Source organism: Beta vulgaris, chromosome 2, assembly GCF_026745355.1.
Source record: "Beta vulgaris subsp. vulgaris cultivar EL10 chromosome 2, EL10.2, whole genome shotgun sequence".
NCBI lineage: Eukaryota > Viridiplantae > Streptophyta > Magnoliopsida > Caryophyllales > Amaranthaceae > Beta > Beta vulgaris.
Genome location: NC_079203.1, coordinates 8,147,024 through 8,163,094, shown reverse-complemented (window position 1 = coordinate 8,163,094; position 16,071 = coordinate 8,147,024). Strand labels below are relative to the sequence as shown.

At 40.5% G+C, this 16,071-nt stretch overlaps 1 protein-coding gene across 1 annotated transcript; it reads right to left on the bottom strand.

The window, feature by feature from the left end:
* Positions 1 to 773: 773 nt before the first annotated feature.
* Positions 774 to 2,350, bottom strand: LOC104906339 (RNA polymerase II C-terminal domain phosphatase-like 5). Its single transcript, XM_010695077.2, has 2 exons — positions 2,105 to 2,350; positions 774 to 1,349 (listed from the first exon to the last, which is right to left on the bottom strand). Exons 1-2 carry the CDS (start codon positions 2,348 to 2,350, stop codon positions 774 to 776), a joined length of 822 nt encoding a protein of 273 aa, XP_010693379.2.
* Positions 2,351 to 16,071: the final 13,721 nt, after the last annotated feature.

Here is a 16,071-nt window from a genome sequence, read left to right as displayed (position 1 = left end):
AAATTGTCCAGGTTTGCCTTTTCTTTAACCCCCTATCATAGTTAATATGATCTTTGATCCTCTCATGCTGAGGGGTATGTTAGTCTTTTACTCTTTTTTGTTATATTTAACTTTTTTTGTGTATATATTACTTATGTTTAGATATTTTCCAAATACACCTAAATGTTTTAGCAATTTATCATTTTAAGCACCTAAAAAACCTCCCAAACAAAGCCAATATAAAAATACATAATATATATGATTTAACAAAATCAACATGTGGCTTGCAAGATAGGATATGGTCATTAATCAAGATAATACACATGTTGTTGCCTTGTCGGTATTGAAGAATTAATGTATTACTTTTTTGTATTTTTGAAAATAACGTACATATCTGTTTAGTGAAGGATGATTATTGATAAGAGTGGCATATTCATTATGGTAATTTCTTTTTTTTTTTTTTTGAAAGGTTATGGTAATCTCATTACACTATAAAATAGACTCAATAGATTTTAGATTCATTTCTTCTAATTTATATATTTAATTAAATATGCACTAGAATTACGCTACAAAGTTCTCATATTCTGAATGAAATTATATCAATACCTACACAAATATGCTTCTTAAACCATCTTGCAATTTCTTTTGAATAAGGCATTATTTTCAAGCAAAACACAATTAACAAAACAAAAATACTTTTACCAACAACTATATATGAAAAATTCTCATGACATCCGAAAGTACCATGCAAAACCTTATAAAAACAAAAACAAAAAAACCTAATTAATATGTCTTTATTTGTAACCCAAACTAATTAATATTAGCTCCATTTCACTACCGGTGACAGTCCCGATCATTTGAAACTTCCTTTGCACCTCATCTCTCGCTTTTCTTACATCTCGACTTTCATAATGGAGTCCGTCCATATCTCCTTTCTCCGTACTATAGAATTCCCTATGAATTTTTTTAAGTTCTCTCAAAACCCTTGCTAATTCTCCATATTTCTCACTTTCATCTGCAAATCGTCTGGACCAAGACCTTTTATCGTCATCAAAGAACTCATACGGAGCAATTTTGATCAAGTTTTTAGAATCATTGTCCCAGAATTCTTCTATGTCGTCAACTATCAAAATAACTCTGTCATGTGACGATACAAGATTAAGCCCCTTTTTCATCGGTGTGATGCAATCTTCTTTAGTAATTACATCTGAATGTGCAAAATATAATCCCTTGGGATCAAGAATATCTAGCATTTTCTTTGCATACGTACGATCTCCTAGTGTAAATATTGAAAAATCAAACAGTTTGCTTGCTTCTTCTAGGAAGTTGCGAATGTTGGGCCTTAATTTGGTCAGCCATTGATCTTTTCCCTGTTATATGAAAATTATATGATTTTAGAATACACAATTAAAAAGACCACAAAATGACGCAAATTGATATAATCATCAGCACAAAAGTAGAATAATAAAACTGGACAAAATCAGATTAAATTCTAAACATCTCACATGGTTTGAGATGGTTTAATTAAATAAACTTGTTCGCTGCTGTTAAACTTTTAGGCGTGGATTATAATTTACTAAAGTGGCTTATAATATTTGCAAGAATAGGAGTATAAATGGTAAACACAATTAAAGAAGAAGACACAAGATATTAGCCTGACAGTCTTACAGTATATCAGTGTTGTATCATGTTTTTCCAATACCTAAGTAATGATAAGAATTGGTATTTCACGAGCACAAAGCAGCAAAGCTTTTAAGGAAGGACTAGGACATGCAATAACTATTAACATACTGATTACTGATACTGTATATACGAAGTATACAATTGCTAAAAATTACGAACAACTGATATGTAATGTACTGCGTGACTGCGTCCTTCCCTCCTATACTAAAGAGTAAAGATCCGCAACAAAGTACACAAGTATTACAAAGAAAGAAAAAAAACAAAAGTATATATTTTTTGCCAATAATCAAAACAAGTGACAGTAACTTTATGTCTAAACAATTTCTTTTTAACCGGAGTATTAACTGATTACCTTCGGTCAAAAAAAAAGAAGAAGATAATACCAAAACAATGACAAAAAGAATAATCAGGAAAAAATAATAATTTGAAATCCAAAAATTACCTTGCCCCATCTAATCAATTTTCCTTCCTCGAGCCATCTTTGAGTACCAGGACGTTCCAAATATTCACGATCATATAGGGTTAGATTTCGCATCGCTCTTGTTTGAAGGAGGGTGTTATCTAGATCCAGAACAAGATGAAGTTTTTTCCGCGCTATTAAACTTTTCAAGTTCATATCACGAATATAATTGATTGAGCAAGCATGAACCGAAGAAGTATCGATGGGGTTTAACCTTTTACCTTCCATAATGCAATGATTGTCGTTTTTTTGTTAGTCTGTCTTTGATTTGTACGTGTAATTCTTCTTCTGCTTTGTACGTCATTTATACACAATGCTTTGTAATAATCAGACCAGGTTTCGGTTAAATTTGATAAGGTAAGTATACCCTAATATATCCACTAAAATTCGGAATCTAGGAGTCCTAGATTTCCAAACTTGATTTGGAGTTGCAAACGTTTTGGCATAACCTGCTTCTACCAATTAAGGGAGTTTCCTATCTGGTTTGCTGCATTATGATGTTGAGATACTAATTACTAGTGTTCTATTACAAGTTAAACTTAAGAAACGCAAAACATTAACAAATAAACGGATAAGATCGATTTTTGAGTAACTCTCTAAATAGACCGTCTTATAATAAGATTAGAGTTAGACGTAATAATTCACACGAGCTTGATTATGGTATAGCAGTGCAAATTTAATTACACAAATTATAAAATAGACAGTCTTACAGAATGGATTAACCTAGTTACGAAATAGATTAAACCTGTCACTAAATAAATTAAAGAATGTGATTACTGAATATATTAAATTGATTCCTAAATAGATTAAAATGGTCACTCAATACATTAAAGTAGTCACTATGTTCAAAAATATGGCCCGTTATCTTCTTAATATTGGGCTTGGACGCGCTTACTTTTAAATTAAAAGTAGAAGGTCTCTTACAAAACCAACTGATTTAATTAAACTATAAAAAATGTTAACTGATTGCAAAAAATATGCAACCATTTTTACATAATAACTTTTGATGAAATTATATTAACTAATAAATTAAAACTCATATAACTATAATCAATAAATCATAATTATCAATCCAAAACCATAATATCAACCAAACCACCATAATCGTAATTCAAACGATAACTATTTAAAATTAAAAGAAGTATTATATAGTAATACATTCTTTAAAAAACATTTAAAATTTTATATTCAAATATATATTTAAAAAACTAGCTTAATGCATTTTAAATACCAGAGAGTGTTTTTTAGGTTGCTCTAGAATTCATGTTATTTTTGTTTGGGTCGCTTCATGGTTTGTTGTGTAAACTTGAGTGGGTGCAAGTATTAGCGTGAAGTAATTGTTCAAGACTAACACATGTTCTGCTGGTTAGTGTTGCTTGTTTATGAATAATATTTATTTGATGAATTTGTAGTTAAAGTTGGATTAGTGGTTGTAAGACCCTCATTTGAAGTTGGATTAGTGGTTATAAGACCCTCATTTCACTCCTATGACAGGAGTTCGATTCTCACCCCTTACAAGAAAGATACTCAATTTACCCCTTTCCTTATAAGAGAATTCTCCTTACCTTAAAAAAAAAAAGTGAAAGGACATGGGATGTGGTTCCTCTTCCTTTGCTTGCTGGTTTCAGATGTTGTCTGTTTCTGTCTAGAAATTGAGGGTGATCACAAATGCTGATGTGTGCTTAGAGACTTGATGTGGGCCTCAAGAAGCTACGCCTGAGCTCCGTTATCCGTACATCGGAATCCTGCAAAACAAGGTTAGCCTACCCCGGGGGTGGTCCCGGGATTGCCCCTCCCACGCTCAAGTCAGTAAATGATTGAGGTAGAGAGAGAAAGGGATCAATATAGAGAGATGCTCTGGGTTTGGCAGCTTAGAGCTGCTTGCCTTTGTCTGATGAACAACTCCTATTTATAGAGGATAGGAGCCCCAATAAAGGAGGGTATTTTAGTCAGCTCCAGCTGGTGGAGGATTGACTTCCCTAGATGCAGAGTATTTAGTAACTTTTCCATAGGTGGGCTGGTCCAGGAAATGGGCCCAAACTATTAGCCCCACGCCAAGCAATCGGAGTGAAAATCGCCATTTTAGCTCGGTTGATTGGCGAATAAGCTGATTGCATTTTTGCTGATATTGAGCAGGACCCAAGAATTTTCATGCCGGATCGTAGCGGAGGAAATCTTCTGGCGCTAGGATTAACCAAGCACGGGGGTCTCGCTAAAACCGAGCTGCTTGCTGGTCAGGCGGCTCTACAAGTCGGGGTCTAGGGTGAAACGCCCTGGTGGGGTTAGGGGGCAACGCCCCCGAACTTTTTCGGAGTATAGGCTGGCCGAGTGTACGGGCCGAGCTGCTGCGCTGGCCGAGCTGCTATGCTGGTCGGGCGGCTCTACAAGCCGAGCAACTATGATGGCCGACCGACTTCACGAGCCGAGCAATTATGCTGGCCGAGCGGGTAACATGGTCGAGTGCCTCTATGGGCCGACCCACTCCCCTGGCCGACCAGCTTCATTGGCCGAGCGGGTAATATGGTCGAGCTAATCCCCCCGGCCGACCAGGTGTTAGGCTGAGCGAACCCCCTGGCCGACCATGTGCTAGGCTCGCCGAGCTTGATAGCCGAGTAGCTTCATAGTCCGACCGGGTGCCTTATCCGTGTGCCTGGGTCGAGCGAGTGCCATGACCGAGTGGCGGAGCAGCTCTCAAGCTTTGCTGGCCGAGCCCGAGCAGTTGCCCTGGTTGAGAGGCTGACCGTATGCCTTGGTCGAGATACTCTTCTGACCGACCAAGTACCCTAGCCGAGCGACTCTCCTAGCTGAGCGACTCCATTGGCCGACCAAGTATACACCTTGGCTAAGGGGGTGCCCAGGCCGAGTGGCGGAGCAGCTCTCAAGCTTTGCTGGCCGAGCCCGAGCAGGTGCCCTGGTTGAGAGGCTGACCGGATGCCTTGGTCGAGATACTCTTCTGACCGACCAAGTACCCTGGCCGAGCGGCTCTCCTAGTTGAGCGACTCCATTGGCCGACCAAGTATACACCTTGGCTAAGTGGGTTCCCAGGCCGAGTGGCGAAGCAGCTCTCAAGCTTTGCTGGCCGAGCCCGAGCAGGTGCCCTGGTTGAGAGGCTGGCCGGATGCCTTGGTCGAGATACTCTTCTAACCGACCAAGTTCCCTGGCCGAGCGACTCTCCTAGCTGAGCGACTCCATTGGCCGACCAAGTATACACCTTGGCTAAGCGGGTGCCCAAGCCGAGTAGCTGAACGGGTAGGACGCCACTTGGATGACGAGTTAATGAGCCCCATGCTGTCCGAGTGGGTGTCAATAAGGTACTTAGCTCGAATTTGGCTAAGTATGAGAACGGCTCGTCAAAGGGGATGTTGTCTCCTAGTGGTCGAGCGGGTAGGACGCCACTCGGATGAGATGCTAATGAGCCCCATGCTGGCCTAGTGGGTGCCTAAGAAGTACTTAGCTTGAATTTCGCTAAGTATTTGAGTGACGCTCCTCGAAGTGCCGAGGAAGGTCATAGACGCTCCTCGAGATGCCGAAGGAGGTCCTTAGCCCTATTTCGGCTAGGCGTTTCAGTGACGCTCCTCGGAGTGCCGAGGGAGGTCATGGACGCTCCTCGAGATGCTGAGGGAGGTCATGGACGCTCCTCGAGATGCTGAGGGAGGTCCTTAGCGCTCTTTGGCTAGGAAAGTAACTCGGCCAAGGATGGGAGGGCCTCCTTGGGACGAGTAGGGTGGATGCTGCTCGGATGAGGGGCTAATGAGCCCCAAGCTTGTCCGAGCAGGTGCCTTCTCTCGCTAAGTCGTCCAAGATTTAGGAAAGTGACTCAACCGAGGAGGGGAAGGCCTCCTTGGGCTGAGTTGGGTGGACGCGGTTCGGATGATGGGCCAATGAGCCCCATGCTTTCCGAGCCGGTGGCGTCTCTCGCTAAGTCAATCTGGGACTTAAGAGATTGACCCAACCAAGGAGGGGGACCTCCTTGGTAGAGATGGGTGGACGCGGCTCGGATGAGGGGCCAATGAGCCCCATGCTTGTCCGAGCCGGTGCCGTCTCTCGCTAAGTCAATCTGGGACTTAGGAGATTGACCCAACCAAGGAGGTGGACCTCCTTGGGCTGAGTTAGGTGGACGCAGCTCGGATGAGGGGCTAATGAACCCCAAGCTTGTCCGAGCCGGTGCCGTCTCTCGCTACGTCATCCAAGAGTTAGGAGAGTGACTCAACCAAGGAGGGGAAGGCCTCCTTGGGCCGAGTTGGGTGGACGCGGCTCGGATGAGGGGCTAATGAGCCCCAAGCTTGTCCGAGCCGGTGCCAATGAAATACTTAGCTTTGAATTTGGCTAAATACGAGGTCGACTCGTCAAAAGAGAGGGGGTCTCCTAGTGGCCGAGCGACTCGATTTGTTTGTACTTAGCTATTTTCACTAAGTGGTAGGGTATTCCTGGCATAGCCGAGGAAGTACCGTGAGATATGCTCGACTCGGGAGGCTAATGAGACCCATGTTTCCTGAGGAGGTCTTGCGACACTACTCGGCTCCCGAGTAGGTCCGGTTTATTGATACTTAGCTATTTTTGGCTAAGTTAGGATGCTCTTTTTATGACTGAGGTGGTGCCAATGATGGAGCTTCTCGACCCGGGGAAGCTAGGGAGATCCATGCTTGCCGAGGAGGTCTTCTGACACTACTCAGATCTCGAGTAGGTTCAATTGTTGATACTTAGCCGTTTCTCGACTAAGTTAGGACGCTCCTCCTATGACTGAGGAGGTGCCCATGATGGAGATTCTCGACTCGGGGAAGCTAGGGAGATCCATGCTTCCGAGGAGGTCTTCTGACGCTACTCAGATCTCGAGTAGGTTCAATTATTGATACTTAGCCGTTTCTCGACTAAGTTAGGACGCTCCTCTTATGACTGAGGAGGTACCCATGATGGAGATTCTCGACTCGGGAAAGCTAGGGAGATTAATGCTTCCCGAGGAGGTCTTCTAACGCTACTCAGATCCCGAGTAGGTCCAATTATTGATACTTAGCCGTTTTCTTCGGTTAAGTTAGTCGGGGGAGACTTCTCCATATTTGAGTGCCGTTGGAGAAGTTTTTATTCAAGAGATGATGAACATCATCGTACCTCCATCAAGTGTATTCATTTGACCAGCTGAGGCGTTCAAGCAATTAGCCCCACGCTGGATGATCGGATAGGGTAGCATCATTCATTCTCAAGGCGATCGTCCAGCGGAAAACGAGAGAGATCCATGTTCCTGGGGTACCTGCTGGGCCCGAGAGGGGGGGTGAAACTCCCTGGTGGGGGGTTATGAAGCAACGCCCTAGAACTTTTGCAAAGTATAGGCTGACCGAGCAGCTCTCTTGGCCGAGATTGTGCCTCGCTTCAAGTTATGTGCAAGACTGAGTGGCCGACCGGGCCCCTGTTCAAGCAGGTATCAGTGAATTACTTAGCCTAAATTTGGCTTAAGTATAAGAGCGGCTCGACAAAGGAGAGAGGGTCTCCTATCAGCTGAGCGCCTCGACAAAGGAGAGAGAGTCTCCTATCAGCCGAGCGGGTCGGGACGCCACTCGGAGGAGGAGCTAATGAGCCCCATGCCGTCCGGGTGGGTGCCGATGAAGTGCTTAGCTTGAATGAGTATGCCTCCAAGTGTGAGTGACTCGGCAAAGGAGAAGGGGTCTCCTACTGACCGAGCGGGTCCAGATATGGGTCGATTTGAGCCTCACCATTTGACATCATGAATGTTCCGGTATGTTGTACTTAGCCATTTTTCGGCTATGTTAGTGAGATCTCCCCTTCCTGACTGTGGAGGTGCCATGGCGAAATTCTCGCCTTTTGAGTCTCCTTTTGCTCGCCTTTGTTGACTTGATAGTCTTAGTTTTGCTGGACTGATCTGGGTGGTGTAATGCTTTTGATAGTGTGCCTTTGAAGCTGAGATAAATTTCTCGTAAGTTGAGTACGCATCTAGGCCGAGTAGATGCCCTGGCTGAGCGAGCACCCAAGGATGAGTGGGTACATTGAAGGAGTGGGTAATGTTGATGAGGTGCCTTTGATGATGAATAGGCGCATCTAGCTAAGTATATTCTTTTTGCTGAGTGGGCACCCAAAGATGAGTGGGTACCCTGAATGAATAGACATCGTTGATGAGTCGGTGCTTTTGATGAGTAGGCCCCTCTGGCTGAACTATACCATAAACTTCAGGGTCCACTTTTTATTTTGGAGGGATTTTGCGGTTCTAAGTCACCACACCCCTTGTTCAGATCAGTCTTCATGGGTTGTGTTCTTCAATACAACTTCTTCCGAGTGATAACATGTTTTTCCCTTTGAGGGTTGACACAGTCCTTCCCTCTGTTTAGGCCCTAGCCGGTTAGGCTGACCATCTCAGGAAGGACTAAGGATCTCCTCACGACGAGTGGAGGCCATACCCATCCGACTTTGCTGGTGCTGCGGGATGACCGACTCCGTAGTGGATTCTCCATTGGGGTGGAATCCTCATCATTCAAATAGAGGGATAGCACCATAGGTGCATATGGGATGCTTGAGAGCATGTCTTCATGGTTGGGGCCATTGCTGAGCAGCAATGAGGTGAGTTTTGCTGAGTAGCAACAAGGTGAATCTTGCTTAGTGGTGGCGAAGTAACTTCTTGTACTTTCCCCACAGACGGCGCCAAACTGTTTCTGTCTAGAAATTGAGGGTGATCACAAATGCTCAAGTGTGCTTAGAGACTTGATGTGGGCCCCAATAAGGTACGCATGTGCTCCGTTATCCGTGCATCGGAATCCTGCAAAATAAGGTTAGCCTACCCCGGGGGTGGTCCCGGGATCGCCCCTCCGATGCTCAAGTCAGTAAATGATTGAGGTAGAGAGAGAAAGGGATCAATGTAGAGAGATGCTTTGGGTTTGGCAGCTTAGAGTTGCTTACCTTTGTCTGATGAGACAATTCCTATTTATAGAGGATAGGAGCCCCAATAAAGGAGGGTATTTTAGTCAGCTCCAGCTGGTGGAGGATTGGCTTCCCTAGATACAGGGGTATTTTAGTAACTTTGCCATAGGTGGGCTGGTCCAGGAAATGGGCCCAAACATTGTCGTTTTTATTTGATTATTTGTTATGATTTCATGCGTGTATTTCTTTGGGCCTGTTCTCCCCAACTTATTTTCATTTCAGTTCAGTTTAATTCAGTTTAGCTCTGGACAATACTTTTGCTCTCGCATATCACTATTCATTTCAGTTTAGTTCAGTTCAATTCAGTTCAGTTCAGTTCAATTCAGTTAAGTTCAGTTCAGTTTAGTTCAGTTCAACTGTTTTATGCCGAAAATAACATGTCCTTAGTTGAGCGGAGGCGGCATGAATCATGTTTTGTGATGTGTTTTTTTTACTAATTTCTAGTTTAATTATTAAATAATTTCATGTTTTATTTAGTGATTGGTTCTTGGTTATTTCTTATTATTGCTGCTTTCTATTGCTACCTTCTTACATTTTGAGCTATGTGAGGATAAATTATATGGTGTTTTTGTCTAGAAATTGAGGGTGATCACAAATGCTGACGTGTGCTTAGAGACTTGATGTGGGCCCCAAGAAGGTACGCCTGAGCTCCGTTATCCGTACATCGGAATCCTGCAAAACAAGGTTAGGCTACCTCGGGGGTGGTCCCGGGATCGCCCCTCCGACGCTCAAGTCAGTAAATGATTGAGGTAGAGAGAGAAAGGGATCAATGTAGAGAGAGATGCTCTGGGTTTGGCAGCTTAGAGTTGCTTACCTTTGTCTGATGAGACAACTCCTATTTATAGAAGATAGGAGCCCCAATAAAGGAGGGTATCTTAGTCAGCTCCAGCTGGTGGAGGATTGGCTTCCCTAGATGCAGGGGTATTTTAGTAACTTTCCATAGGTGGGTTGGTCCAGGAAATGGGCCCAAACATATGGTATTTTTTTAGTGATTACTATAAGTCTCAGATTATTATGTACGATCAGGTGATGCTCATGCATGTTGGGTGATCTGAAAGTTTCAGTGGCGGATGTGTATTTTATGGAACTTCATATGCATTTTTATGCACTCTTCAAACTCTTATGCCTACTTTGCCTCTTACACTACAATGAACTCACAATCACACACTTGCTCTTCAAATTTTCAATCCTCTTACATTAGAGTGTCAAACAAGACTTGCAAATGTAGGAGAATATTTACGATTAGGAGCTCGAAATCATCAATGAATCCGCAACAATTATACTACAAGTGTGATGCGTGTAACAAATTTAGGTAGTGTAGTGGTTATGTTGAGCAGCACAATGGGGATGATATACTTGAAGAAGAAGTGGAAATAATGCAAAGTTTGTGGAGGAAATGAAGCTATTGAGAAAAAATCAAGCAACAACACAAGTGCTTGCAAGCTGCCGTCAATATAGGAATTATCATGTTTCTTTTACTAGTGTTTGTAATGAAGAACTGAAATGAAAAGCAATGTAATCAGATGCATATGATTTTCATTAAATAAAATATGACTTGTATGATTCACCAAAAACAGTAGGTTTACATTGTCCAAAAAACAGTAGCTTCACATCACCAAAAAAATTGATCTTCACAACATTCCCAAACTATTAGCTCCACGCCAAGCAATCGGTACTTTGAATGTATGTATGTATGTACTTACGTACGTACGTACATACGTCGGTACGTATGTACGTATATATGTATCTATGTACGTACGTACACGTATGTATGTACGTATGTATATGTACGTACGTATGTATGTATGTATGTATGTATGTATGTATGTATGTATGTATGTATGTATGTATTTATGTATGTATGTATGTATGTATGTATGTATGTATGTATGTATGTATGTATGTATGTATGTATGTATGTATGTATGTATGTATGTATGTATGTACGTATGTACGTGTGCATGCATGCATTCATGTATGTACGTATGTACGTGTGCATGCATGTATGTATGTATGTATGTATGTATGTATGTATGTATGTATGTATGTATGTATGTATGTATGTATGTATGTATGTATGTATGTATGTATGTATGTATGTATGTATGTATGTATGTATGTATGTATGTATGTATGTATGTATGTATGTATGTATGTATGTATGTATGTATGTATGTATGTATGTATGTATGATTGTGAATGTATGTATGTATGTACGTACGCAGCAGGCATGCATGTATGTATGTACGTACGTACGTACGTAGTACGTATGTAGTACGTATGTATGTACGTACGTACGTAGTACGTATGTATGTACGTACGTACGTACGTAGTACGTATGTAGTACGTATGTATGTACGTACGTAGTACGTATGTGTGTGTGTGTGTGTGTGTGTGTGTGTGTGTGTGTGTGTGTGTGTGTGTGTTTGTGTTGTGTGTGGTGTGTGTGTGTGTGTGCGTGTGTGTCGTTCCTGACATTTTATGGGCCCTAGGCAAAATAAAAAAAATGGGCCCCATCTAAAATAATTTTAAAATTGTGATTTCATTAGAAGCGCTAGAAATATAATTTAAAGTAGTATATTTTATTGCATCATGTTAATAACATCTCTTCAAACAAAACTCAAATACAAAGGAATGTTAAATTGGAGAAAAAATTTTTTCTTTTCCGTTAACATTTATTTGGGAAAGAAGGCAAAGAATGTTTTTGACACTTCAATTTTTGGGAAGCATTTGATATTTTCCATGAGAAATAATGGTGAAATCAGTTGGAATATGGGAAGAATTGAATGAGATTTGGAGAAAAACAGTAGATGGAAATGAAAGGCCATGGAATATTGGAATTTGGAAATTGGAGGAAATTAATGATTTCTCTCTCTGACTTTCCTTCCTGGCTTCTTCTATGATAATCAGTTTGCTTATGGATGATGGGAAGCTTATATCACATAGCTTAATTATGGCTGGTTATTTTTGGTTTGGGCCCCTTTGGCTGATGGGCCGTAGGCCATGGCACTTCTTGCCTACCCTCAAATCCAGGCATGTATGTATGCATGTATATATGCATGCATGGATGTGTGCATGTATGCATGTATGCATGAATGTATGGATGGATGCATGCATGCATGGATGTATGCATGTATGGATGTATGTATGCATGTATGTATGAATGTATGCACGCATGTATGTATGTATGCATGTATGATGAACTATTACTATTATGGTTATGCCAACATGAGTTCATATTTATTATTACTATTATGGTTATTCTTACTTGAGTTGATTAAGGAATTACATAAAAAATCTATTTGAAATTTCTCATTCATTTCCCGAATTATAATTATGCATAATTAAGGAAAGATGTAAAAAGAGAAAACTAACATAAAAAAGTTTTAAGATTGTCATTATTAAAAGATTACTTACGATGAGAAAACTAGCATAAAAAAATTTCCAACAATTCTAAAGCCGAAAGTACAAACTATTCTTTTAATATTCAATAATGATTACAAAGATCAACACTGTAAAATTCATAAAATTACCGATAAAAGAAGAGTATAATTCATCTTTGTATTTTTCAATTTCATAATTGTCGTAGTCAAGATGTTATTCAAGCGAAATAGTTAAAACTGATGAGAAAAAGTAAGCATAGACCAACTTTTCTTATCTTCAATAATCAATCTGACATAGGGATCACTAGTACAAAAAGGGCTCTTGCGACGCTCTATAAAGACCTATATATTGCGGTGCTAAATAGCGTCACAAGCACCTTTACCGACGCTAAATAAAGCGTCGGCTTTGCCTATGTCGCTAGTAGCTCTAGCAACACTATTTATTAGCGTCGGTATAACAAGTAAAAAGCGTTGCTAATTTGACGCGCTTTTCTTACCCTACTACTAAGGCTATGTTTAGCTCACCTGAAATTTTCTGATCTGACCTTATCTGATCTGATCTGAACTTATTTTTTTTGATCTGATCTGATCTGATATGAACTGATCTGATATGATTTACAAGATCTTATCTTTTAGATCTTTCTCAATATATAAGAAAAAAATATAGTCATGTGGGGTCTTGTTTGATTCGTCTCAATGAGTACTTTACTAATATTCAATTATTATAATTTTTACTAATATGTAATGAAAGATATTTAATAGAGATAATAATTTTTAAATATAAGCATGATCAGAACTGATCTGAACTTATTTTTTCTGATCTGATCTGATCTGATCTGATCTGATTAGATCTGAAATAAGCAAAAATAAGGTGAACTGAACATAGTCTAAGACACATTGTGTGCGGTTGTAAGAATTCAAGAATTATTTTGAAGAGCCTCAAGAGAAATTTTATGATTTATCAAATTCAGTATTATTTTGAATGCATTAGAACTCATCCATTTTAATTGTAGTGCTATTTTAACTTATCTTTTGCATTCCTTATACTTTGTATAATAAATAAAATATCTAACAATTGAAAGAGATACTACAAAGAGAACTACTAGTAATTAAATAAATGCTTTTATTTATTATAAAGAAATATCCACAATGTCAAGAAAATTACATTGCTAATAGATATTTCATATAATACTTCTACATCATATCTACAAGTTTTATATCTATATCTAGCCCTTAAAATTTTGTCCGTACAATTTTATATCTATATCTAGCCCTTAAAATTTTGTCGTCGTCTACCGAAACCTCCTTGTTGATGATTATAATTCTCGTCAAAATTAATCTTTTTTAGAGAGCCGTCTTAAATATTTCAAAGTGCCATGTTCTAATCTCATATAAATTGGGCCCCAATATTTTTAAAAAGGGTGATATTTTAGGAAAAATGGATGAGAATACCCCCAACTTTGGCCCATCCGCTTTTAATACCCCCACCTATGGGTTATTCCTGTATAATCCCAACTATTGGGAGGTCCGCCACAAATGCACCCAGATGACTTGTAACCTGTTACCAAGGTCATTTTTTTATTTTTTTTTTCTTTTATTTTTATTTCCTCTTCATCCCCCATTGCAACCACTCCCATAATTCCTCCTGCCAGCCAGGCCCCCTCCCCACTCCCCCCACCCCCGAATCCACCGCGTCCATCCACCGCCTTCAGCCTAGCAAATCTAGACACACTCATCACCCCTCCCCCACCCTCGCAACCCTCTACCCCGCAACCTCCCCTCCCTCGCAACCCCTGCGCCGCAACCCCCTCCCACACAACCTCCCTGTCCCGCAAACCCCTTATAATTTTCGCAAAACCCACGTGAAATCCTCCATACACCTCCATTTTTGACAAACCCATCTGAAATCCTCCCCAAATCAACCATTTTCAACAAATTCACAACTTTAAAACGACGAAACTCACAGCTAAATGAAAATAAAACGAAATTCGAATGGGAGGGTGAGGGGAGGGAGAATGGGTTTGTGTCGATTCAGCAGGGGAAGGAGGGGTTGCGGGGCAGTGGGGGTTGCTACGGTAAGGGAGTAGGGGCTGCGTGGTGATTAGGGGGGTTTTTGGGGGTTGGGGTGTGGGAAGGGTGGTACTGGGGGTGAGGGAAAGTGGCAGTGGGTGGTGGGGGTGGGGTGATTTCATAGGTGGGGTGGTTTCGGGGGTGGTGTGAAGAGGAGGGGGTTTTCTCGGTGGGAAGGGGTACGGGAGGAGGGAGAAAGAGGAAGGGGAGGGGGACTGGTGATGAAGAGGAGGAAGAGGAGGGGTGACAGTGGGGTGGGAGTAGAAGGGTGGTGTGATAAATAAAAAGGAAAAACAAAAAAAAATAAGTAAAATCAATAAGAGCATGACACGTGTCATTTTAACCTGCTAAACCGGTTATTTTAGGTCAGGGGTGCATTTTTGACAAACCTCCCTAATAGTTGGGTGTATTTACAAATAACTCATAGTTGGGGGTATTAAAAGCGGATGGGCCATAGTTGGGGGTATTCTCATCCATTATTTTAACATTAAAAGTTTCTTTCAAAATACTTCGCTTATTCTCTTAAAGAAAATACTTTGGTTATACTCTTAAAAGTCCAAATGTCAAAAACCACAAGTTTTTATTTCCTTTTTTTTTAACTCTTCTCATATCCACTTTAAGCATTTTGACTTAAGGAGGCAAGTATCATAAGTGCAAAAAGGAACCAAACAACCTGATAATTGAATCTCAGAATACAAGTGATTGAACAACCATACTCCAATTTTTACATCTCGAAGAAAAAAATTTAAGAATTTGTATCTTAATCTATCTAACTTTATCACACTTTATTTTAATTGACATGTCATAATCTGAATGTATGAGCTATTCTAAAAAAATAAGACGAGGAAGAAATTGTTAAAGAAGTGTTATTAGGTGTAAAAATAGATTACAAAAAGAAGAAAGGAAATAGAATTACCTAATTTATAGCTAAAAGTTGAAGGGTGAAGATTCACCCAATTCCTTCAATTAAAGACTTCACAAAAGGAAACTCAAGAACAGGGCAAGTCGAACGCACAATTCAATTTCATTAATTCCAATTCTCCAGCAATTTTCTTCCATGAGAATGCGTTCTAAATAAAATATGATATTTTTCTAAAAAAATATATTTTTGGTCGGGGGGGGGGGGATTAACAGTTAGTTGGTAATTTTATTGGGGAACGAAGTGAAATAAAATCTGCCATTGATATCCCAAGAATTGAGAAAAAAATAACGGTTTTTTCATGAGGTACCCCTGAGGTTTAAGGAAATGCACCAGGTACCCTCGTTGTTTGAAAAATGCACCAAATGCCCCTGAAGTTTGACTAAATTGAACCAAATGCCATTAATGATGAACGACGTTAGTGTGGCGTTAGTGTGCTGTTAGTGCATATTTACAAAAAAGCCATCAGTCAGAACTGGCGCCATTAGAATGATCCCTCAACCCACGACCTTTCGTATTTCCTCTTCCCTTCACCCACACCCTCTGTTTTTCAAACTCTCTCATCCAAAAAAGGCCCTAAAAATCGCACAAATTTTTTTACGAAAAATCTACATAATCTGAAGATTGAAAATTGGAGTGGGAAGTTGATCAAGGTG

Coding starts and splice junctions, on each gene's coding strand:
- LOC104906339 (XM_010695077.2), bottom strand. CDS start 2,350: ATGGAAGGTAAAAGGTTAAACCCCATCGATACTTCTTCGGTTCATGCT. Junction 1,350..2,104: donor AATTGATTAGATGGGGCAAG/GTAATTTTTGGA, acceptor TTCATATAACAG/GGAAAAGATCAATGGCTGAC.